We start from the raw sequence: 27583 nt of genomic DNA on the forward strand, positions 1-27583 counted from the left end.
GGTTTTACCCCAGCTGGCAGCTGAGCACCACGCAGCTGCTCATTCACTCCCTCCCCATCGGGATGGAGGAGAGAATTGGAAGAGTTAAAGTGAGAAAACTCGTGGGTTGAGATAAAGACAGTTTAATAGGTAAAGCAAAAGCCGCGAGCACAAGCAAAGCAAAGCAAGGAATTCATTCACCACTTCCCATGGGCAGGCAGATGTTCAGCCATCCCCAGGAAAGCAGGGCTCCGTCACGCATAATGGTTACTTGGGAAGACAAACGCCATTGCTCCGAACACCGCTGCCCCCCCCCCCCCCCCCTTCCCCCAAGCTCCTTATAAACTGAGCATGAAGTCATATAGTATGGAATATCGCTTTGGTCAGTTTGGGTCACCTGTCCTGTCTGTGTCTCCTCCCAACTTCTTGTGCACCCCCAGCCATCCTGCTGACAGGGCAGTGCAAGAACCAGAAAAGGCCTTGGCCCCGTGTAAACACTGCTCAACAATAAGTCCATAGAACAAAAACATCTCTATATTATCAATGCTGTCTCCAGCACACATCCAAAATGTATCCCCACACTAGCTACTATGAAGAAAATCAATCCTCTCAGCTGAAACCAGGACACTCTTTTTAATGCACCCCAGGATACCACTGGCCTTCTTGGCCATGAGGGCACATTGTCTTGCTTTACTTTTAGCACTGTCTTAGCGGATCTGACATTACTAGGATCGTCCACAAAGGGATTCACACTTTCTGGATTACAGAATGTGAAAATTCAAGTTGCTGTTCCAAAGGCTGATCAGACACCTGAAAACATCTTGGACCATCCTGTTTGTTCACGTGGCACAAGCTGTCAGCTGTCTGTGTTGTTCTAAATTAGTGCTAGGATGGTGTAGAATTCCAGCCCACTGATATGCAAACTATTGTCACCTGCAGGCCACAACTTAAAGGCTGTCCAAAGCCCCCCAGTCCAGGAGGCAGACAACTGTATCTATCATTTTGCACAAGAGATAAAGATGAAGTAGGATCCATTTGCAGACATTGCATGGGATTTGATAGTCTATCCTTGAAAAGGTGTTGAACTAAGGAAATTTATTACTTCCTTATTGAAGCAAGTGACTCTTAAAAGGTTTGTTTCAGGGGCCAAATGATGTTGACAGTTAGGGGGCTGTATAAATCTGGCAGGTTGACAGAGGCTGTTCCATGAGGGGGAAATTTTGGTAGATAAACATTGCTTCAACAGAGTAGGACAGAGCCAATGAGTAGACCTCTCCCTTACTGTATTACCTGATACTTTAGTGTTGCTCACAAGTCTTTGGCCAAGTTGAGGTGTGAAAACTAAATAAAATCTCTGCCCTTATTTCATTAAGAAATGTACTACTTCAGGAAATTTGGAAGTTTGTAACCAGAAGGCAGTATTGTGGACTGGCATGAAGTCAAAATGTCTTTAAAAATTCAGGAAAAAAAAGGAAGACATTGAAGAGTAAGGTGGTTATATGTTGGTACAAGTCTTAATTATTGATATGAAACTATAACTTGCTAAAAGAATATTGCTATTTTTAAAAGGCAGTGATACAGGTTATTTATTGAAAAGGATATAGCCTACCTTTTGCATAGTATTAGCATTAGAGAGAGAAGATTAGTCAGAGTAGACATTTAACTTGGGATCATGTACTTTCTGTCCAGTCTTCTGCACGTAGATCCATATAATGACTGTTTTAACAAACCGAATGAGAAGGATCTATGAGAGGAGATGCTAATCTATGAGGAATGAGATGCTAATAAGCACTGCATTAATAACCATCACACAAACCATCCTTTCCACATGGTGAAAAGCATCAGTAAAAAACTTGTCTGTTTCAGAGGACTCTCTCAATAGGATGCATAGTGAGGAAGATAATCATCATATGCCAAAGCCCATACAAGTGTAAGTTCCTATTGGGTCAGAGTGCAGATGCCCTTGAAAAGATAAATTTGAGTCCTCCAAATTTATGGAGGAGGGAGAACTTTCTGTTCTAACCTCACACAAGAGATAATGAAAATGTGTAAAAAAAATAACAGTACAAACCAAATGAGGATGGCAGTCCCCTGGAAATATCCAGCATTGTGTGAAGGAAATGGATAAGGAAACAAGGAGACAGACATGACCAGTACTTTAATTTTGGTAGTCATGCATAGAAACCACCTAGGTTATCCGTAGAAGTGCCCTGAGGCTTGCTAGCTGTCTTCCTCAGAAGACTGTGCTAAGAGGGGAAAGAAAATGACCAAACATTGACTGCTGCCAAACATTTTGAGAGAGTCATGTTTTGAGTAGGGATGGCCTCATTTCCTCCTGCTCACAGCCTAGATGTACTCCCTCCAGAAAAAACAGAGCAATGCACCAAGAGGTACGAACTTAGGTCTGAAAGCCAGAAATTCCATGCTTGTGATGTGTTTTAGGACAAAGCTTCTTTTATGACCATGATGAAAAGTCCCTACAACATTACCTGCATAAGAAATCATGTAAGCAGCTCACGAGAGCAGGAAGGGGCTAACAATAGGTAAAGTTCCAACTCAGACAAGACTAAATGAAAGAATAGCTCAAAGCATAACTTCTGTAAACACCATCCTTCTGCTAACGTTGTAGGTAATATCTACATGCAAGCACCAAGTACATACATAAAGTAACATCATATGGAGAATATTATATTTCATATTGCTAGGTCAGGATTATATATTCTCACTTTAGCACAGGCTGATCATTCATGATTTTATTCTAAGGTGCAAGTTTAATAAAAAGAGAACAATTTACAATATAACTAAATAGTGAAATCTATTGCCAAAATATTACCAAAGGCCATGAATTTAACACAGTTCAAGACAGACCAGATGACTACATACATATAACCTAAACAATATCCTAATGTTTTCAAAATCAAGATAGAACTTTTTTTCATCCAACTCTTCCTTAGAATAAGAAATTGGCTTAACATTTACAGAGCACTCTAAGACCAAAATGAGGCCAACAGATAACTTCTGTGCAAGATCCTCACACCTTCCCCTGCAGCAGCATTACTGGCTGCTGAGAGACCAAGTTGAACACATCTTGGGCACAGTCCAGCGTAGTATGTATCTAGAAGAGAGTCTCTGAGAAGAGTGGAATTCAACACTCTCATGCTGTGCCAACTCTCCTTTTCCAACTCCTCAGAGCAGGGCAAATGTTATGCTAGGAGAATCTATTAGCCTTACTTTCGAGCCGAGGAAGCAACAGTGTGCTAAGCTAAGTTTTGGCTTGATGAAGGTAACAGAGCAGAACAGAGTCATGCCAAAGAGTAGAATTACTGGGTGTCATAAGATGTCATAGTGCTTGAATTCAATGGAAAAAAAGGATGCAAAGCTGTCTGGGAAGTGTGAACCGTTGTCATCTTCACAAGACAAATGTGAAAATGAAAAACAAACAGACATTTCAAAAGTGCTTGGTGAGGGGCTGCAACTGCCATTATTGCCAGGCTTTTGAAGTCATGAAGACAAAGATTGCCCAAAATCAGAAAAAATGCTGCAGCCATGCTAATTCTCTGTTGTAATGCCATAGAGTAACTCTCCACCTGAGCCATGTTGTTAATATACACAGCCCACACCAGTGCCTGTTGGAGAATGGAGCTCCAACAGGCTATTTTCTAAGAAGCATTTTGCTGTTTTTTGTCTTTGTTGCAACACATTTCGATTTCAGAGACTGCCTTAACAAGCCAGCCCTAACAAGAGGTTGGTTAAAAATACCCCACACCTTCTTTTTTCACTTCCAGATCAAAATTCTGCATAGTTTTCAGAGAAAAAACACTAGGAAAAATAACTCTGAAATTATTGCTTTTTTATATCTTTTAATATAATTTTATGTTACACAATAATCAGTTTTAACTAAATGAAGATAGCAAGATAATTATCCATAGTAACAATCTGATTAATAAAGTCTCTAAAAAATATATATCTGTTTTGCCTGGGAAAAAACATCTAAATGTGCTGAAAAAAACCTCAGGGGGCAGTTATACTAGTGAAGAAGTTAGGTCAAATGAATCCAGACCTTCTGGTCTCAATCAAGAAAATACCACGTATCTGTGAGACAGACTGTCACGAAGAAGCACCAGGAACTGAACTTTCTTGGCTCATGTGATCCAGGATTATTTGACAAGTTCTTGGCCTCCTGTAAGCCAAATCTGGTTTCTGAAGAGACCTAGATGTCAAAGGCATCCAATGGAATTAAGAAAAAGAAAAGTCCAGAGTCCAAGGAAAGCTTCACAAAAAAAAAACACAAAAAAATTATTAAATGTACTGCAGGATCAACCTTGTGCTGATAGACAGACTGCAAGTTCTGCCGCCAAGGTCTAGCATTTTGTAAGTTCTGTCACAGGAAATAAATATTTCCCTATTCTCTAATTAATTTTCTTTACAAAAAAAGTGATGCTATCTTGCAGGTGACAATCTCAGTATGTAAAAATTAATGTGTCAACAAAAAAAAGAACTCACACTTGCAGCACTTGCTTTCAATACAGTGCATCTGAACCATTGTAAATGTAAATACATACAATAAATGTAAATAAATGCATTCCCCTTGAGGAATATGAGGAAAGGAACAAATCTCAAATCTGTATGTGCCAAGTCAGTCATGAACTTCAATGAGGAGGCAATCTGGTATAATATCAGCACTTGTAGACTGAGTATTTGACATGATAAATTGCCTTCTGAAAAGTTGGTAATAAAGACTTAATAATATTCCAAGAGCTCTCTAAAAATATTAAAAGAGCTAAACCAAACACATTTTTTAAATACTTACTAAAAGTCAATTCAAAAATGTAATCTTGCTTAGACTTCAGGCAAATAAGAGACCTCTAGATATGCTATGTTCAATCATTTGTGAGGCAGGAAAACAACAAAAACAGAGAGAGTTGAAAGAATTACTACAGAAGAAGCCTTCTGCAAGAACACTTTGCTGAACAAGATCTGCTTTTGTATTAAGAAAAAAATTACTTCAAAGCTAATGCTGACACACTTTGCCTTTTAAGAGAGTGCATCTGTATCTTCAATATGCAGCATCAGTTTCAATACAGCTGCTTTAAAAATGGTTCCTAGTCAGGTTGACAGCGTGTGACTGCATTGGGAAGTTATTTCAGAGGAGCTCTGCCATGCTTGTGTGGCTGCAATAGTTACCAGGGCTTGCTTTGTTCATATGCTGTTTGAAATGGCTTTTCCTTCTAGGAATGGAAATATATAAACAGTCACCTAACATTTTAACAACATCCAAAGTCTTCAGCATAGCAATACTTGGCAATTTTTCCTCTCCTGTCTGAATGCTGGGTTTACACAAAAACCTTAAACTCCTGGGTGTTCTCTATATGATGTAAAAAGTTGATTTTGGATTCTTAGAGGAAATTTCCATTGAACTTGCCCATATTTATTCTTTTTGGATGAATAAAGCAACTGAAAGAACTGTTATATTTTAGAAATCCAGCTATAGAAATACACTGTTTCTTGGTAAGTCAGCAAAAGTTGTCAGATGTATGTATACGCTTTGTGCAACTGAAGAATTTTTTACTTCAGGAATTTATTTTTAAATGACTGATAGAAACTCTGAACCAAAAAGTGACCTAGTAGAGATTCTGAGATAATGCTCTTAATGACAGTGTGATCACTGCAATAAAACCACAAGTCCATTACATTCCCAGCATAAGCCTTTAAAGCTTTTATCTGTAGAGGTCCAAATTCCTTCTCTGACTTACCCTCTGGAGGAGCTTCTTTCTTCCCTCATCCTCCTCAAAGGTTGTGAGGAAGACCAGAGAGACTGGTTTTCTAAATTATGTTTCTGTAACTATGTGATGTAGGCGGGTGCCTGTTAAAGATCTGCTATTAGATCTGTACTGTTTATTTCTAGAATAACACTCTTATTCATTAAACTGGTGGATTTTAAGCTGACTATTCACAGCGAGTAATGCAATTTTGAGTTTTAATTTTACAAGCAAATGTCAATTATCCAGACAAGCTTCAAACCAGTGAGTAAAGTTACATTACAGCTGGTTCGCTTGAGAAATGTTGCTTAATCAGACAGTCAGCTTGTCAGCCATGAATGTTTATTCTATAATTGCAAAATACAGGATGAAAAACATCTAGCCTGAGCCACAGTGTCCTTCTATAACTGTAAGCACATCATATGATCACATATAGTCTTCTAAAAACATGTAAGGGAGTTACAGAAGATTATGTCATTTCATGATCCCATAAGGCACTTACTTACTTTTTAACTCTAAATTAATTTTCATTATTGCTTGCCTAAAGACGTAACTTGTGAGCCAGAGGCTTCAAACTCACTTCACAATGTAAAGAAATCTATCAGAATAGAAAAAAACCCCACCAACTTACAGATTTAAACTGAATAATAAGAAACTGCCTTGCAGCTTCCAGTGTGATAAATATGATCTGCAGCAATTGGGTAATTTTCAACTTATTTACCTATATAAACAAGTCTGTTTCTAATAGGACCTTTGTTTAACTATGAAAAATCAAACATTTTCTGAGCTTTATGATGAGACAGTAATAAAAACATTCTGAAAGAAAAACCTTCATTTACCAGTAAAGACTGCATTTAGATACGAGACAGCATAAAACAGTCCTTACAGATAAGACCGTTTTTTTTTAAGGTATGATGAGATCATACCTTTTCCCTGAATTGTAACAACTGGGAAAAAAAAAAAAACCCTAATAGAAAACATGAGAATGTATAGACTGGACTAAATTTTATATCTTTTTCTCCTTCTGTATGTTAAATTAAATGTGGGGTTTTTTTTCCTTCCTGTGAGTTCTACTCATGGAGGGTGCCATTTATGAGGGATGCTGGTATATAATGCTTAATGCTAAATGAGCTACAGTCTAGAACATAATTTCAAACCAAATGAAATTGACTGCTTTGCATAGCTGGTTTTGGAACAATTTAGAAAAGGTTTTTCTTAGGAAAAAACAGATCTCTGTAACAGAACGCAGTGGAAGATCACAAAGTATAGGTGTCTCTTAAGCAGCAAAGAGTCTGTCAAAGGGGAAACTCTTTACAGTCTTGTCCTCCAAGACCTCTAATGAACACTGGTATCAGCTGGGAGGTGTGGGAAGATGAGAGCAGGTAGTGAGATAACATGAATGTAACAGTTGGGAATTTTACAGGGAAGAATAAACATTCAGCTTGGCAGATGATATTTTGTTCTTTAAAAAAAAATATTTATGAGGTCCTTAATAGGCAGAAGAAGATTGTACATGTTTTTCAGCCATCTTTACTTAAAGAAGTCATTAAAACACTTATTTGAAAGTAGTGAGGCAATTCAGCAGGACTAGAAATAAAGCAGACTTTTATAAATATCTTGTATGTCTCCCCAGACAGTCAGTCATGTCTATAAAGTACACATATATCTGGGGAAGCAGCAGACAGATGAATATAGCCAAAGCTGACTTCAGTGGCTCAAGAATATAACTGAATACTAAAAGACACATCAGTTAAAACATGATTCAATATTGTTTAAAATATCATTCATTCATTAGCAGCTCAACTGAAGTGAAAAATGCAGTGTGAAATACCAAATTATGGAATGTCCTATAAAGCTATATAGTTTTTAAGTTAAATGATAAGGGAAATAAATTACCGAAGTAGTATAATCCACCTTGAATTTGTTCATTTTCAATAAGGAAATGAACATTTTTGGAAGAAAAAAATCAGACTTCATTCCAATATTGGTAAATAAAATCATACTTTTAAGAACATACAAATATGAGGATTTTCAAGGAGCACTTGGATCATCACTGTCACTGTTCAGAATAGCTAAATATATTATCAGAATGGAAGTTCACTATCCATGTGCCAGAATAACAAGCTTTTTAAAGTAGAACAAAGGAAAATCCCTGGGGAACATAGAAAGTTAGCACAATGTTATTTATATGCACTGGTAGTTTTATACTGCAGTCATTTGCTGAGTTGAGAAAATTCAGCTTGCTATTCCAAAGCCTGCACAATGTATGTATTACTGCTATCATGCCTGGCTTTTGAAAGCTTTTTAGATCATATTTGAAACTAAAAGGAAAATAAATGTAAGCTGGTGATACCATACATTAATGATTCAAACAAACCCATAAAGGCTTAAAGTCTACTCAATTGTCAATACAGGACAGGCTAAAGAGTGGCTTAGTTACATAGTGGAGAACTCAGAAGTTGTTGTTTCCCAGCTAACTGCGTGTCTATAGTGTAATTTTTCAAGTTAACTATACAGATCCATAAACTTATTAGTGACAGTGCAACGTGAACTAGGATTTTGGTCTTAATATCTAAAGGAGAAAGATTTAGGGCATCTTTCTTAGTCCTCTGCAGATAAAAATTAATCAGTTTTTCCCCCATGTCTTGAGTGTGCTTAGGATCAGACTGGAATTCAGGAGTCTGAAAATTTCTAAAGGGGGCTGGAGGGTTGTTTCAATTGCTGTTGCAAGCTGTGTCTCACCGGTTGCAGACTGACACTCAGCTGAACTGTTGTCTAATTTGACAGGGTTTTTTTCTCCACAGATGCTCCACAAGTCTGAGGAGAAAATGAAAAGTACACGCATGGGCGGAGGTGCTCCTTGTGCAATATCCTATACAGTAATGGATATCAAAACAAGGGGTAATGAGACCAACTTAGGCAAAGACTTAATTTCCAGACATATAGAGCACTTCCTGAAAGGCCAATAAAATCACCATGGTGGTAAATACTGAGGGGGGAAAAAGGAGATGACTTTTCTTGCTAGGGGAGGGACATAAAAGCCATAGATCGTTAAACAGGTTTAAGTAAGCATTCTTGAGGTCTTTTTGAACTTTCAAATGTGTAACGAAGTGGGAATTCTTGTTTTCTGCAGTTGGCCAGATGGTTCTGACTCATTCTGTCAGTCACGAGGCCAAAATTATTTTACATTAACAACAAAACCTTGAAGCCATAAGTCTTCTCCCTCAAATACGTCCTGCTGAAGAATTTGTGAGCCGTCATTTGTTCCCTTTAATCTTGCAAGCTTCTTATTTTCCATCAATGCCTTCACTGTAAAAAACCTATTTCTGTTAACAGAGCTATGCACATACAGCTCATTTATCTCTTCCTTTGCCAGAAAATTGTACAGAAGGCTCCAAAGAGGTGTTCCAGTTTTCACTTGAAGGCACTGGTATACACAAAGTTCTCAAACAGCAACCACCATAAATCTCAGATCCTGTGGGCTGATGTTCAAGGGGCAGAGTGAAACAGAAGCATCTATCCTTCCTTCATACCGCTTATACGGAATAAAAGCACTCCAGTAACGAAGCTATTAAATTATTAAGCAGTGTGACAGGCACTTTCATTATTATTGATTATTTTTAAGATGTCTGTAGGTACATATATAGTGCATCCCAAGTTTGTATACGTATTATTATCATTATTATATAGATGTATAACATATCTAGAATATAAATATCCATATATGTAAAAGGCTATGCTCTTCAAGTTGCTAAGACAAATCTAAGACTAAGGGTCCATTCTTCTCTAGTCTTGTAACATAAAGCTAGGATTCCAAAAAAGCCAGTTAATGAGATTAAAAATGTACCCATGTTTTAATATAATTACAACAACCATTTGCCTTCTTAATGCTATACAAATTATTGTTTAATGTAGACCAAAAGTGTAGTTTGAATTATCTCAATTATTGCAGTTTTGCCTTACATTCAGCTGTGTTAGAAAACCCCTGCAAAAATCTGCCAAGAGGAAAATAAGATAGAATTACTTTTATTTGAAGTATAAACTTACATACCTTGGCCTCCGAAATGCTAAGCCATATTGTTGGCAAGCCAGTCCCACAGTGGGAGTATAAACAATCGGCATGAACCTTTCAATGTCAGAAGCCAGCACTTTGTAGAAAAGCTTTTCATTTCGATCCTGAAGACTCATTAGTAGAATATATCTGTGGAGAATTATATATAATTAGACAGACATCAAGTGAACATATAAAGTTAATTTAGAAATAGAAAGGTGTTCAGATAATTAATTAAAGCTATGTTTATTCTGTAACAGCCTGTTTCTTGCTGAAAGTATTTAAATTCCTCCTTGTCTTAATAGCACAAACAGTTCAAACACAAAGGATAACAAACTGGTTGAGACCGAGAGAAGCTGAAACCACCACAAAATTGACAAACTCTACATACTCGGGAAGCTAATCCCTCTCAGGTATGAAACACTACACCGCAACTGCGTATTTGATCTGTCAGAACCTAATCTGTACATATCAATTGTTCCACTTGAAATGAGACCATCATTAAATAAAACTGCAACAAGCTTACTCTCTTGCCTAAAAAAATTAAACTAAAAATGTTAGCTTTTTCTGCTCTTGTCTTGATTGAAATTTCTCTTAAATCCAGACTAATACTTCAAATAAACACTTCACCTGAACACTGTAGGACAAAGCTTTCAAAACCAAAGCATACACACATGGCCTTTTGTCCCTGAAGTCTATGTTTGTAATGAAATCTGCAATCTTTTATCTCCCAATGGAAATGAATTTTTGATTGCATTTGAAGAAGTCCTATATTTATTTAAAAAGAAAACCAATGAGGAAAAAAAAATCACAAAAATGAGAGTGAAAAAACCCTCATGTTTAGCTTGATCAACTTCTGACTACTATCAATCTAATATTGAGTAAATACACTACTGCTCCAAGATCCCAACCAGGAACCCAGATTTCAGTGCTGAGTATGACAAATTATATGAGTCTAGGAGTGACTTGAAGTTATATTAGTTCACACAGGTATGACTCTGGTCACTCTGTGAACACTTAATATTTAGGAATTTGATGATCCTAAAGCCCACCTCTCTATTCACTAGTTTTAGTAAGGTTAAGTATTACTTTAAAAATTGTCTTCTATACCAATAGACTTACATAAAAACTTTAACTTATGTAAATTCATGTAAGTTTGGGGGGTTTTTTTACAATGGATTTTTTTCTTATTTTTTTATTTATTTACAATGGATTACTAATTACTTATACTCAAAAAGTTAATATGCCCATCAATTTATTACATAAGTGTTAAGGAAATACATACACAACACATTCATTCCAAAAGCCTGGAGGTTTGTGTGCTTAAATATTATTCACATGAACTTTCCTTCAGCATACTCATGCATCACATGTGCCAATAAAATTGAATGCATACTTTAAGATGACACAAATATAGTCAGGTAACAATCTAACAAAGAACTGTTTAGTAAATCCATATTTGTTTCATTCAAGCTTAGCTTGCATATCCCCGTATATCAGGGAAGCATTTCTTTTGCGATCTGCTACATAAACCCTTAAGAAGCACTATAAGCAAGGCTAGTGCCCCCACTTTGGCAGCTGGTGATTGTAATGAGGTAAAACAGTGGCGCACCTTTGTGTCACTAACCTAAACAGATAAAGAGCTAGAAACCAAAGAGTTGAAGTTGTACTCTAATACCATGAGGCATCCTGAATCACCTTCCATCATACACGTTAGTTTTGAACGTTCTCCAAGGTTAAATTATATCCTGTGCTTGTAGTTCTCAGCTACAAATATACATACATACTCATTTTCTTTCATATTATTACATTTCCCTACTAACCTTTCATTTTCCCAGTATTTTATTATGATACAGTATATTTTTCAATGTCATTGAATTCTTGGAGCATTTTCTTTATTAAAACCTTTCTCCTGAGGATGGTTATCCCAACATTTACCTTGAAATACAAGCTCATTCACATATAGTTGTGAATACATTTGAAGACTTTCATTTTGTTTCCACAGGACCTTGAAAGTGATGTTGGAAAATATCACACATACCCTGGCCTGCTCTATACCGGAGACTGTAAGCGTTCATGCAAGCCGCATCGCTATGTTTTAAAGCAGTTGCCAGTGTATTTTTTGTTTGTTTGTTTTGACCACTTTCAGTTAAAATGAGATGTGGCTACATAACACTTCAAAATACCTTTTTGTCATCCTTTCTTACTACTCAGATCAAGCCTGGATTTTAAATGGCGTAAAGAAATCTTTTATAAAATAAACTAAAAGTTTAGCAAAAGGCTTCCTCAAGGGCTTCAAATAAAAAAAATACTTGCTAAAACTCTCCATTTTGTTTTTACTGTCCTAAAGCATTAAATTGGAGGTTTATTTTCTTACTTGCATTTTCATGTCACTTTTATATTCAGGTTATGCTACAGAACTTGCAAAGATAACAACTGCATACTACTTATATTTTCAAATATTGCATGCTTGACCATATCCAAATCAGCATAAGAAATATTATTACAAAGTGAAAAATATTTCTAAAGAAGTGCAGTTTTGATCAGAAGGCTACTTTTCAGTGGTAGCTATAAAATATCTCTTCTTTCTGGGCATAGTAACTTGCTTAGGGCTATCAACTTTCTCAAAAAAATTTTTTTAAGGGGAAAACCAAAAATGCTTCATCCTCAATGTGGTGTTGGTTACAATGCATTAGACAGCAAGTATGCATCTTTTAGCAACATCCAAGTAATCTGTATAACTAAAAGCATGACGTAGTTTTCAGCATTGTGTTTTAAAAAAAAGATACATTTAAAATGCAGAATTTCATGGAATCTTTTACTGAAGCCCACATTTAATTGAAAACATAGTGAAAACAAGCAATAAAACACTGAGAATAATCATCTGTGCTATAAAAAGGGAGGGAAATAGTATCTGTCCTCAGACAAGGAGTCTTGAATGAAGATTTCAGAGAAGACTTTCAGAGGAGGAAATCCAAGGGCTGGCAAGTAAGACCAAGGGGATTGCCAAGCATTCAAATTTCAGTACGTCACTTTTCCCCCTTGCTTTTACTTCACCTAAGAACTTTTCATGCTAGTCTGCTATTACAAAGGGAATTAAATACAATGGAGACAAAAGGATGTAACACAAATATCAGCCAAAATCCAAAAGAAAACTGGTATAACTACCAGAAAATTACTGATAATTTCTTAGGATAACTGGCCCTACTATCACTGGCATGAATTTTACAAGGTAAAATGGAATGGTAAAAAAACCAGCCCAAAGTCTGTTTGCTCTTTATCTTGCAAAACATGAGAGCAAATCAAGGGAAGTGGGAGGAAACACGATTATTCTTAACCTGTGTGAGATACTTATCTCCATTACTTTGCATCATCAGTATCTCTACAGAAATGCTATAAATATAGCAAGCTTTAAGAAAAAACAAAATAACACAGCATTCTCAGGAAAAGTGATCTAATGGCACCTCTCCTAATGTTCACACATCCAGTAAAACATTTTACCAGAGTGACTCTTTGGAGAAAGAAAGACTCAGACAGAAGATGTGTCTGTGTGAGGGGCAACGATTTCAGTGTCAAATACAGAGCAAGACGACAGACAATTAGGAACACAAGGGGGAAAAAAGATCCAATTACTTGCAAAATCCATCGCAGCTTTTCCAAATTAAGTTAGAGGAATAGAATTATTTCCTGTTATTGGCCTCCTTTTTGCCAAGCATACGAGGCAATGTATTTGCTGCTGTTTCACATTTGTTTTCTGTATGAACTCTTTGCGTTTCAGAGCACAGCAATTCCGCGCTGCAAGTCAGCAACGGAGTTTCAGCCATGCGAAAACATGTCATGCCACAGTCCTATCAGCTTAGCTTTATGGATTTGCACACACCCTCTTTCCAATCAAAACCAGGGCAAGCTACAATCCTGCCAGCATAAGATGCTGTCATATGCAGCATTAGTGTTTCATCAGACAATAGCCTTCTGTCTAAGGTACTTACCACCTTCTACCTCTGCAATATTCAAATGCTTGTACTTAATCTTTTGTATTTGGACATAAACCACGCAGTTATACACCCACTATCAAATCCTAGCTCTAGGAGGAAAACAATAGCTTCCCTTTATCTCTTTTCAATCACTGCTCCTATGGGAGCGAAGACTATGCCAGACACATACTGGAAGAAATGCTTCATTTCTAGTATTAGTAAATTTACATCCAGTAGAAGCAATAGCTGCACACTCTTACACAAGGTTGTCCTTGAGCACCTGCCTGTACAGGGAGCACTGAGATTATTTTTTTTTCCTCAAGTTCTATTTAAAATAGTCAATGTCTTCTGGAATTCTCCATCAGTGAAGGTATTCAAGAAGTATCTGCAGCAGAGCAGGATCACAGTCACTCTTCCCATTAAAATGTTTCAATAGGAATATGAGTACAGGAGACCACAGTTCACATATTGCCTTGAAGGACAGTATTTTTTTTAATTCACAAAATACTTCTGAGCTCACACACATGTAGTGCACATGTTCTAAGAGCAGGATCTCTATTGACATACTCCAATAAAATTTTCAGACATTTGACTTATAAACACAGCTGCAAATCACATTTTGCGTGCACAAGTTTTTGTACACTCAATTCACACAAGCATTTTATCTTGGAAAAGGAGTCCAAGATGTCACCATTGATAGTCTTCAAAGGAAGTATTTTCTGCATGTAAATGTTACCAAGTCTTTCAATCAGTGGTGTTAAATGTAAACCTACACATGTAATGTACAAATGATTTTATTTTGCTGAAAATTGGAGAAAACACCACAGCAGTATAATGTGCCACTAATTTAAGAGGAAAATATTTTTTGATCAAAGCGTAGCATGACATGAACAGTCAGTTTAGGCCTGCTGGGTGTTCACACCAAATACAAATATGATTTCTTCAAGAAATAATTTCATTTGGGGGCAACTTGTGGATTTATATAATTTTAAGTGCTTAAGGGCCAACCTAATTTAATTTACACAAATTTGCATTGATCCAAGATTACCCCTGAAAGCTTATTTCTTAACTGCATTATGAAATTGTAGACTAGCTGAGGCTGGAAGGGACCTCCAGAGATTGCCTCATCCAAACCTCTGCTCAAACCAGAGTCAACTAGAACAGGTTGCCCAGGACCATGTTCACTCAGGTTTTGAATATCTCCAAGGATGAAGGCTCCAGCCCAGCTTATCCAGCATCATAAATGGAGTCACACTGTTTATTTAGACTATAAGGGGAAGGAGAAGATGCAAATACCTGGACCAAAAATGATGGTTGAGAAAATACCACTGCCACATGCCACAGAGTAAGACTGGGAAATAAACATAGCTTTTAATTTTTTTTCTTATGTTAATTACTGAATTCTTAATTGAAGTATTTTGACTAGTGATCACATCACTGAGAAAAAAGCCTAACTTAATCATTTCAAGTTTTTCTATGAACCAAACACTAGTTTTCTCAGCTGAAGTACATCACCAGAGCAACAACAAATTTGTACTGCAAAGCTGCACAGTATAATAAAACCTTTATACTAAAAAAGGCATTATACTAAAAACAGGGTTTATGGTATGACATGGCAAACTGCAGTCTAATGCTAAAGACACATGGATGTAATATCATACTGTTTGTGCTTCTATTTTTGGAATGTCTGGTCACAGGAGCAAGAAACAAATTTTGCCCTTACCCAACTACTTATTTGTAAACGAGAAAATGCAAAAAAATCATAGGTGGGAAATAATTATATTGAATTTTTGTTTAATTAATTATATACATACATTAAGCTTAACAGGGACAGATTTGGAAAATAATTGTCTGAAGTAAATGGCTTCTGGAAAAACTTTTATTTACATTTATTTGTAAACATATTTATATTTATTTATACTTGTATATTATTTGTGTCTATCATATGTGGATTAAATGTATGTTAAAAAAAAAAAGTTCTTTTTCTCCTGCTCCCAAGACAGACAGATTTTTCTTTTCTTTCTTTTAACATGATAAAGCATGTTTTCTTCAAAGTATTCCCACAATACCTGAAGACAGTTATTTTTATTTGATGATTCCCACTGTCATCAAAACTTCAGTATGTGGTGTTGTGGTTCAAATGGCACAGCATTCAAACTTTTAATACTCTGTCATTTAAAACTGATATATTATTTCTTTTTTCCTTTGCTGCAGAAATTTTTCGTTTTGGCAAAGAGCCATTTAAATATCCACAATTTTTTGCTTAAAAGAAAAATAAAGAGTTAAGATTTGGAAATACTGCTACTATCCTCTTGAATTTCACAAGCTAGACCTGTAATTTTCAATCTGTGACGTTTTGAGAAACACCAGTGCTTTTGTCCTATGACCTGAAGTAGGAGCAAAATTTCTTTGCTAGTTAAGAAACACATACGACAATGGGATAAAATGGGCCTTTTTTGTTCCTGCTTTTAAGTTGCAGGTGTAAGGCCCCTGATAACAAGTGAATGTCGTAAACACCCATCTTGACATGGACAGGGATGGGCTGGTGATGACCAGGGAGCGCTGACCAAGAACGGAGCCTGCTGAGGCAGGATAACATCTTGTGAGACCACTCCTCTATTCCTGAAACACGTAAACAATGACCATCTGTGCCCTGTGCGCCATGTGCCTGTGAAGGATCACCACGCACTTGGTCAGCCCTGAAGTGAGACCCCTTGGACCCGCCCAACCCACCGACCCATTTCTAGAACATTTCTGAACATTCCTGAGCACATACTGTGCCTGCTCAGTGATGACAGACCCCCCGCATATGGGGCGGGCACATCAGGTTATAAAAAAGGGAAACATAAGTTTTCGGTGTGCACCCACCACCTGAAGACTACGACTATGAGCAGAGAACATTGCTGGATCCAAGGGTGGTGATATCTTTTCTGTCTCTATCTCCCTCTCTTTTCTTTCTCTCCTTCTTTTCCTCTCTATCACTCTCTTTGTCTCTAACTTAATTTTCGGCACATTAGGATAATATCGTCACATGTTTTGCTAAACCCTTACCTTTCATAGTTCTGCCAAGTTTTGAGCATTGTTATGACTTTTGCCAAGCTTCTATCTTTTATAGTTCCCCTGAGTTTTAAGTAAATTTATGATTGGTTTGAACCTCTAAAGTAATTGTCATTACTCCTGATTACTGCACAGAGAATTAAAAAGTTAACTTTACCCTAACCCCCTGAGTGGGACGGGACAGCAGGTGAACAGAAATTCCAGTAATTCAAGTAAAAACAAGCAACTGAAACACCCTTAAAGTCTTATATGTCCTGAAACATATGAATCAAGGAGTTGTATCAGAAAGGGACTATTTCAAGGCAGATTTAAGGAGGAGATGGTGACAGAAGGACAGAGAAAGTTCATAGAATCACAGAATCCTAGAACGGTTTGGGTTGGAAGGGACCTCAAAGATCATCTAGTTCCAACCCCCCTGCCATGGGCAGGGACACCCTCCACTAGACCACGTTGCCCAAAGCCCCATCCAACCTGGCCTTGAACACTTCCAGGGAGGGGGCATCCACAACTTCTCTGGGCAACCTGTTCCAGTGCCTCACCACCCTCACAAAGAAGTTCTCTCCTGTGATAATGTCAGTGGTTGAAGCAGGTGTTTTTCATAAAATTTTACGCTGTGCTACATGCAGGGACTCAGACTAAAACATTCTAGCCCAGGAAGCTACTACTGCCCTCCCTGAGCGCACTAGAGGACAGTTAATCTAAGAAAGATAACACAGTCCTGAGCTCTTCACTTACAAGGCAGACTGTATTCATCTTATTCTGCCTCTGTAAAAACAGAGGTTATGGCAACTTTAAATTATAAAAAAAGCGTTGCCATCAACCGACAGGTATCTAAAAGGCATTTATTACATACAGATAACAAAACAACCCACAACAGAGAAAAGCAAGGCACAGGGGAAAAACTAAAGTAATACTGTTTTGTTCTCGGGCCTACAAAACACTTAGAAATAAAACCACAGCTTTTTTCTTAAAAAAAAAAAATCTATATTGCATAATAATTTAATAATATTTTATAAAATTTATGTATTTGTTTCAATGCATGAGTATCTACATGCATATTAAGGCTTACTGACTTTTTAGTTTCACATACCTTCATTTGCTTCTGGATTACCCTTGTATCATTTCGTCACTGAAATAATAAATTCATGTGAACAGCACTGGAACACTACAATTTCAAATTAGAAGTTGATTTTTTGAGGAAAGCATTCTAGCAAAAGTATATATTTAAGCTTAATGATTCCCAATCGTCAACCACCACAGCTCGGAAAAATCCACAAACCTGCACTACCACAAGAAAAATAAACAAGGGATTCATGGTTTGATAACTAGGATAAAGTTTCATAGCCATACTTTACCTGTCTAGGTCAGATGTCAGCCTTTCAAAATTCTTAAGAATACTATAAACCTGAGCATCTTGACCAAGAAAGCAAGGTGGCAATAATCCATGAATATTCAACTGTTGCCTCTCCTCCAAGGTAAAAGCCATGCCCTGAAAAAAGAAAAATAAAAACCATATATATTTATATAAGAGATATTCCTTTTAAGAAAACTCTGCAGCAAAATATAGTACAGGTATAGTCAGCATCAGAAAAACCATTTAGTTTTAAACAGAATTAACAATTATGCAATGATTTTGAAAAAGGTTTTTATTGAGTCATAAGAGAACAGGCCTGTACAGTGCAATAACTCTATCCCAGCATAAAATGAGTTAAGGTCTTCCAACACTACAAGACTATTATTTGCAAAATTATTAAGTTATAGCTAAAGAGCAGCAGTGTATTCTCAAAACACCCACTTGTTTGGCTATCTTCTAAATGCAAAGCACGGATAATGTTCATTTTCAGTGTAAAGAGGCTTTTAATATCTGGAATTTTTTCAGGATCTTGGTTATCTCAGATGTCCACGTGAATTTTTAATGGAAGTCCGTGGTACAATAAAGTCATCACTATCATTTTATAGTCAAAGACCCTGGTCCAGCACCTAGTGAAGTCAGTTAATAGAAACATGGCCATAGTGAGTTCAATGCAAACTTAATTTATTTTTCAATTTCACATTCAGTTACAGTAAGAAAAATCTGTACAGACTTACTGGATTTCCTTATTCCATCCAGAAAAGACATCTAAAAGTATTTAGTATGTTACGTGGACAGTCACAGAATGCTTAGCGCTTAAATCCAGCTTGTGGATTGGCAGAGCCTGCCAAATAGCTGCTTTTTAATGAGGTCTGTCTGTCTAAAACATCTTCAGAAATTAGCCAAGCTATTGTAAGAAAGAGGATGCCTTTATAGCAGAAACACAACCATGAGTTTAGCACACTGGTATCAAGCACTCTGACTGCTGAAGCCATACTTTGCTGTGGTAGCTACGGCTAGTCGGGACTGATAGATGGATGAGATCAGACTTTTGATAGTTTTAGGGGATAAAAAGGAATGTCTGAGGAGTTTCTTCCATATATGACCTATGAAATCCATGCATTTGTTTCACGCTATAGCCACTGGTTGGTGAGTGACACAATGTGATAAATTCATATCGGGTAGTTTGATTACATGGATAGGCTTTATTATTTATTTTTTTTCCCAGAAATACTTACCTTACCGGACTTATTCTTACAGAACAAAATCATACTATAAAATCTTCCTGTCTCTTACTACTCTGCACTTTTTACACCATCTTTTAATCAAAATAATGTTCAAGTGGTTATGTTATCATTGCTTGAAAAAAGTAGAAAAAAAAAAAACCCTAAGGCAACCCTACCATATATCTGCACTAAAATGCCATTAACCAAGTTGCTACCCTTAAGTGAAATGATGACTCAAAAAAAAGGGAAAAAATTCATAATGAACACTTTACAGAACATCAGACATTTCCAGAACATGCTTCTCCCACACACAGAAATGGAGGGAAACTAAGTTTAACAAAGGTCAATGACTGTTTTGCTATAGTTTTCCATGCACGCAAAATTTCAAAGGTTTCCAAAAGCGTACACAAACCCTGTTTTTTCTTGTCCCTACATGAATTTTCTATGGCCAGATATGTCACAAGTGTCTTCAGCTGCTATCACACTTTGAAAGACCATGGAGGAAGGGAGAGTCAATGGTCCTCACAAGTTTATTCAAAGTTGATCCCTCTTATCGTCAGTAGACTTTTTTTGGCTTAAAGAAAACACATGAAAGCTGCGCATGTGTGCTCACTCGCACACAGACTTCAGCATCAGTTCCAAATGGTTGGACTTTAGGGACCTGCACAGTTTTAGTGGATCTTTTAGTGCTGGCAATCAAGTGGAGATCCAATTATTCTCTGCATCTCTCCTTTCCCCTGTTTCTATCAGTCAAATTTTCTGAAAGAATGAAAATTCAAAAAGTCTGTGTTTGCCTTCACTTTAGGAATAAGATACGGACTTTAATTACTATGATAGAGTTTCCCTCTTACTGGAAAATATATTTTATTTTAAAACAGACACATGAAAAGTTGATACATCTTGCCAAGTGCCTTTTTTAACAAGTGCTTTGTCTTGGAACAGCATATTTTCCGCATATTGCTACAGCTCCTACAGTAAGTGTTAATTTATTTTGGGCATTCCTACAAAAATACACCACACATCTACACCTCCTATGCTATACATGGTTTTAAAATTCTTTACATAAATACTCTTACTTGGCACAGATATGAATTTTTCAAATTTCTAAGATGGAATGTTAGTTCCTGTTTTCCCCTCAGATACCATATATGCTCAAAAGAAAAGAATTATTATTAAAACATATTGCCTCATGATTTAATAAGAGGAGGCCATTTTATGCAATAAATGTATGCTATTTCATCTGTTTATAATAGTAAGATCTCAACTACATAAGTTTTGTGGTTTACATCTAGACTTCTTGCACTAACTTCTCTGATTTTCTTTTCTACATCAGAATTCTTATTTTTTCCCGTTTGACGTGTTGTTTCCCAGCCATCCAGCAGAGAGGGCTCTAGGTCCAGCTTGGTTACAACACTCCTTTCTCTTCCTTAGAGCCGCATTTTGTGCACACCTGGATGGGACACACTTCCATCATCTAAAATGCACCCCGACTATAATAAAAGATGTGGACTTTTTTAGTTTGCACTCTGTATTACAAATAAATTTTCCAAGAAGAACAGTGTGGCAATCTAAAAGCAGCACAAGGGCAAGAGATCACAACCATAAGTGTTAACCTTTGCCTAATTTATTTTGATTTATTCGCTGCTTTATGCCTTCAAAAGATAACATACACATCATAGAGATGAAAAGTATAGTTATTATTAAACCCCATAGTTATTATTAAACTTCCCAGGTAAGAGTTTGCAGTTCTTCAAGGGTTGTGTTTCATATGCTTCTTTATATGCTCCGGTTTTGTTAAAACTAAGTTGTTCTTCAGCCACCTCATTATCTTCCTTTCTCAGAAACCTTTTGATGGAACTATTGGGTTGGGGTTTTTTATTGGTCCATTGACAAAAATACCCTCTGCTATTCTTAATTGTACAGAAAGCTCTCTGAGTCTGGGTTTTTTCAGTTTCATTTTCAAGAAGTTCAACTCATTGCAAATACATTTATTTCTGAATTCAACTCTCCATTTATAATGTCGTGAAGTTTTGTAATTGAGGCAGTGATTTCTATTACTGCACATTGCTCAGTATTCTTTCATTATTTAATCTCTATCAGTTTATCAATTCAGCTCTTAACTCCTGCCTCTGCCCAGCCTCTCTCTTTTCCCCCAAAACCCCTCAACTACAAGGTTGTTTTAGTGCAATTACATATACATCAATCCTCTTGTTCAGTTGCAGTACTGAAAAGCCATAAAACAGAATAAACAGCACATCATCATCCTGTATCAGATAGCTTTTTGCACTGGCTTTTGACTGAATTCTCAAACAGTGCTTTGCGAAGACAGAGAGCACAATCAAAATATTTCAAGAGCTGTCTCAGCCTCTGTTCCCAGTCAGCAGAGACGAGTCTTATCTCTTAATACAAATTAGATTGCATTGACATAGTTTTTGTTCAGATAGCATATCTGAAGCTCATCTAAGTTTATATAAACTTCTCAATAAAAAGAGAATGTACTAAAGTAACGTGTGCATCCTGTCTATGCACTAATGAGATTCAGCTTCACTACAGGGTAGCCAGAACCATCTCCAAACAGTATTCATTGCAGGGATCCTCCTCCAATTTCTTTCAAGACCTAGCCCTCTTTTGTTCCAGTAGCCCAAAATTTCCATTTTTAGAAACTCCTACTCATTTAGAAAAAGGTTTATTTCCTTCTGTCAGCCTCACTGCAGGTATGCCACAAAGCTATTAGCTTGACAGCACGCAGAAGGAGGCTGGCTTAGAAGAGGAAACCATGTCCATGTCCAAGGTTATCTGACTCAGTGACTCTTTCCTCAGCCTCTGGTAGGAGATCAAGGCCCATAAGACTTCAGGTCACCCCTGGGACTCAGGAGACAACCATCAACACCAACATCCAAACTCAAGTACCCGCATGTATATTTGAGCTAACTGGATCTGTGGAGGGGAGGAGGAAGAAATGAAGAGAAAGGTAAAAAGGTGTAGCAAGGAAGTACCAGATCTAATAGTACCATCCATTCTACAAGAAAGAAATCTCTGGATTGCTGTTCTAAGATACCACTAGAGAAAAATCAGTCTCTAAAGTATTTTGGGGACAACAGACAAGTAGGTTCATCATTGTCTCAGAGTCCATCAAAAAGTAAAAAAAACCTCTCCATTTAAAAACTCATTCTGTGTATCTAAATCATAATAGTGCAATAAACCAATTTCAACAATATCATGAAAGAACCACCCAAATCTGAGGCATTCAGATATGCACAACATCTGCTGCCATGGCTGGGAGGATAGCTGGCTCTATGCCATCTCTTGCAGCCTCCCTCCGTAGCAGTCAGTAACCCAGAGCAGAGTACAAGAGGCTGGGAAGCGCTCTGCCAAAGCTCTGAGAAAATCCCACAGCTGCCTGAAATCCAAGTCTGCTCAAGATCTGAATCAATTCTTTGAACAAATGGCCTTACAAAACCCTGCAATTCCATATTCTTTTTTTTTTTTTTTAAAAGGAAAAAAATAGGAAATGCAAACAAGACGAAAGCTTTTGGCTGAAAGACCAAGAGCATTCTCCAGTTACTGGAGAAGAGTTTTTTCCCCAAGATGTCCCAAATGAAATATCAGTGGCATCACTACTAGTTGCCACACATCATCCCATATGGCTCACACCATTTTATACAAAAGACTGTCTCCAGGAGAAATTCAACTGCAGAACTAGATGCAGTCCTTAGGAAAACATGATCTTTGGTATGTGTGACTGTTTGCTAGCAAATCTTTTGCTTGTAAAACTTTTGCCTTCAGTAATTTTGGCTTCTTATATGACTCTAGTACTGTTAAAGAGGAATCCAAGTAAAAATTAATAGAACAATTTTCTTTTGCTTTAAGGAAAATTTCTTAGGCTGAGGAAGCAGCAGAATGTATGTATAGTCCTGCTAGGTATGACCTACATGAAAACACTTAAAATATCATAAGCCCCTTTAAGATTAGAATATTTAAAAAAAAAAACAAAAACAAACCAACCCACTCTGCAAAATCTTACACAAAGAAAGTTTTACAAAGCTGTATGAAATTACAGCACACATGAATTTTCAGGTGTTTTAAGCTACACTGAAGAGTTTAGTGATCTGAAAATGCCTTTGAGATATTTTATATAATTTGTATTTTTAAAAGAATTGCCTTATGAACAGGGAAAAAAAGAAGTTTTACAAGCATTTGCCCTCCATTCTGTATTTTTATTATCTCAACATGACTCCAGAGAAATCAGATAAATACTTCAAATACTCCACGTCCAACACTCGTTTCAAGGCACAATAGCCCAGGAAATAGTTAGAGTAACTAATCTGAGCACATGCTGCATAATAAACTCATTCTGCCAAAAACAAATGTGGTTCGTGGCAAGGCATTGGGGTTGGAGCACTACGTATGGCTAGTTTCTCTACCCATTCGTGTCGTGACTGCCAAAAAATATTACAAGCACAGGCAATTAATGTAGCTATCTGGATGAACATTTCTTCTGCAATCAGCACTTTAGGCCAGACTGATTACACAAAATACCCCTACAGGCAAGGAGAGGGAGTGATTTTTTAAATGGTGCAAATTCAAACACAGTTTTCTGTCATCAGGGGTCTTCTTTTGCACCTGAGGAAAAAAATAGCCCTGCAAACCATCAATTTACCATAACTTAGAGCTCCGTGTTTCTTCTTAGGAATGATTTGTTGTAAAAAATATATGTAGAAGAAGGGCTTGAAGGGCAGAATCCAATTTTGATTTAAAAAAGAAATCAGGATGAATAAAATTTTAGAGAAAAAAACTAATCCTTTTAAATGGTACTCATGAAGACAAGACAGAGAGATGACAAATACAATTACAAGTTGATAAGAGGAAAGGATAGGATCACCAGCAGAAAGTTACCACAGTTTGAAGATGTGTAGCACTGAGTTATGAGATGAAAACCGAAAATGAAAATACAAACTTTCTCCTGCAACCCTCTAGCAACCCACACAGAAAAAAGCTCAATGAATTTTCAGAAGTAAAGATCAGTAACCATTTGTAATGCAAACATTATCTAATGTATTATTAGACTTCAAGTAGAAAAGTCACTGGGGAGACAGAACTGCCATCTTTCAAAAAAGTGCAGCTATCTTCCCCCAAAACCATGTTCAGATCCCTAGTTGGGCATTTAATGAGGCACATTGGTTAGCTCTGGCTTATGCATTTTTGGATTAAGTTTTAAAAATTAGTATACAAACCAGTGATTAATGACCCATTAACTTCTTTGGCGGAGAAGCTGTGGTTTTGTCATCTTTATACGGTACCTAGCACACAGGTACCTTGGCTTGTAGCTGAGCTCCCCTAAAACAGCAGTGAATCCTGCTACTAAGTGCCTGCACTGGAGTTTGAAACACCAGCCACGTATACATGACTACTCTGGCTGGGACGAGGAAGGAGAAAGGAGGACTGGTGAAGGGTAAACAGCAGGACTCAGTTTAGATCAAGCACTTGTGCTCCTTTTGATAAGCCCTTGTGCACAGGCATGCATCAGGATTCATGAAACCGTGAAGCATGCTGAAGGTAAATGAAAAAAAAAAAAAACAAACCATAACTGATGAGCACAGTGCTGACAATACAATCAGAGAAGGAACTGTCCTAGTTTCAGCTATAAAATGCCAAAAGGCACAGGCTTTGTTTCATGCACATTTTTTTAATAAAGCCTTTTAACAAGTATTTAAGTTGAAGAACTATATCCTGACATTTGGTATTTATAATTTCAAAGTTGTTTTCCTACAGTCATGATAGATTAGCTGCACCATGTTGCACGCACATTTTTTTTACAGTTTTTAGGAAAGCCGAGAGACCTGAGATATATGGTGGATAAGGAATTGGCTGGATGGTCGCACTCAGAGTTGTTGTCAACAGCTCAGTGTCCAAGTGGAGATCAGTGACGAGTGGCGTTCCTCAGGGGTAGGTACTGGGACCAGCACTGTTTAACATCTTTGTCAGCGACATGGACAATGGGATCGAGTGCACCTTCAGCAAGTTTGCCGACAACAAAAAGCTGTGTGGTGTAGTCGACACACTGGAGGGAAGGGATGCCATCCAGAGGGACCTTGACAAGCTTAAGAGGTGGGCCCATGCAAACCGCATGAAGTTCAACAAGGCCAAGTGCAAGGTTCTGCACGTGGGTCGGCGCAATCCCAAGCACGACTATTGGCTGGGCGAGGAATGGATTGAAAGCAGCCCTGAGGAGAAGGACTTGGGGGTATTGATTGATGAGAAGCTCAACATGAGCCGGCAGTGTGCGCTTGCAGCCCAAAAAGCCAACCGTGTCCTGGGCTGCATCAAAAGAGGCATGACCAGCAGGTCAAGGGAGGTGATCCTGCCCCTCTACTCTGCTCTTGTGAGACCCCACCTGGAGTACTGCGTCCAGCTCTGGGGGCCCCAGTACAGGAGAGACATGGAGCTGTTGGAGCGAGTCCAGAGGAGGGCCACGAAAATGATTGGAGGGCTGGAGCACCTCTCCTGTGAGGACAGGCTGAGAGAGTTGCGATTGTTCAGCCTGGAGAAAAGGCGGCTCCGGGGAGACCTTATAGCAGCCTTCCAGTACGTAAAGGGGGCCTAGAAGGAAGCTGGAGAGGGACTCTTTACAAGGACAAGTAGTGATAGGGCTTTAAACTAAAAGAGGGTCAATTTAGATGAGATATTAGGAAGAAATTCTTCCCTGTGAGGGTGGTCAGGCACTGGAACAGGTTGCAGAGGCCTCATCCCTGGAAGTGTTCAAGGCCAGGTTGGATGGGGCTTTGGACAACCTGGTCTAGCGGAGGGTGTCCCTGCCCATGGCAGGGGGGTTGGAACTAGATGATCTTTAAGGTCCTCTCCAACCCAAACCATTCTGTGATTCTATGATTCTATATTCATAGCTCAATTCTAAGTCCATAGGATTTTCAAAAGCAAACTTAAAAAGTCAAGTCTACAGGGGAAACTGAAACAAAAGTCAAAAACAGCTTCCAGCAAATAAAGCATGAATAAATACAGTAGCTAATAAACACACCCAGGGACTTATGACTCAAAACAAATGCAGATGGCCAGAAGGAGATCAGACTTCTCTCGGCAAATTCATCATGGGAATGTGTGGGCAGCTTGGCAGCCTTGCAGTGAGCTGATACGGTGATTGCATACAAGTGTGATTCAGACCAGCACATTAGAAATGACACACCGCAGTCATCTTATTTTAGCAATCTTCCTTTAAACTACTGTAAACAATTATCTGAAAGTAAGCAAGTAAATCTATTTTAAGAAACTTTTTGTATATATTTGTTTTATTATACATATACACAGTAAAATCTTTTTGCATTGCATAACCTTTTCTCACCTTAAGCTTGTGATGGCTGCATTACACAAACAGCAGACAATAACAAGCTGAGCAGTAAAATGAGTCACCAAGATGATAACATATAAAAATACATTGCACGCTGTGGTATAACGTAGGATGGGACTGAGTCTAGTTAGACACTAAATTTAGGTGTTCGTATGCAATCTAAGAAGCTATCCTGCCATGATAACTATAGGATACATAGTATTGATTAAAAAAACCCACCTAGTGTCACCCGGGAGGTTTGAAGGTATCAGAGAAATCAACATGGCATAGCTCATTATGGCAATGATATCAACTATAAATCAACTGCACAGGAGAAACAGCAGCAGATGAAAGCCAGGTAAGATACTCCTCTGTATCTCAAGGGGCACTATTTGCCTATATGTGCGCTACTACATCAAGCCCCAATCGTCCTTTTGACTCCTCAATCCATGTGTCCCATTAAAAATTATCTTACTTTGAAACCTTCGTATTATTACAGGAATTTTTAAACTCAAAGCAACCAAAAAATTGCTAGGGCTGGATTTCTATGCTTTCAATCAGAGCTGGTTGCCTTAAAAGCAAATTTAATGTAATTTTAAAGCCATAAAATAATTTACAAAGTGCAACGCATAAGGGGACAGAAACCCCCTTTTCCCCACCTCCAAAGCCACAGACCTGTACAGCATTCTTACAGCATCTGCAACTGAAATAATTCAGATCTCAGGGAGAGTTGTGTTAGACTAAGATCTGCAGAGATGCCTATCCTATCTGCCACTTTTCATGTCACAATAACAATAACAATTCTACAGTTTAGCAGGCATGGGCTGGTGTGAATGTGCTCGATAGG

At 37.6% G+C, this 27583-nt stretch overlaps 1 protein-coding gene across 1 annotated transcript in view; it reads right to left on the reverse strand.

Moving 5' to 3' along the window:
• Positions 1 to 27583, reverse strand: part of ME1 (malic enzyme 1) — a 194522-nt gene that overhangs the window by 126811 nt on the left and 40128 nt on the right. The window contains exons 2-3 of the mRNA XM_075747600.1: positions 18176 to 18309; positions 9790 to 9939 (exon numbers count right to left, since the gene is read on the reverse strand). Coding sequence (XP_075603715.1) covers positions 9790 to 9939; positions 18176 to 18309 — 284 coding nt within the window. The remainder of the gene's footprint in view (positions 1 to 9789; positions 9940 to 18175; positions 18310 to 27583) is intronic.

This window comes from Balearica regulorum, chromosome 3, assembly GCF_011004875.1.
Source record: "Balearica regulorum gibbericeps isolate bBalReg1 chromosome 3, bBalReg1.pri, whole genome shotgun sequence".
NCBI lineage: Eukaryota > Metazoa > Chordata > Aves > Gruiformes > Gruidae > Balearica > Balearica regulorum.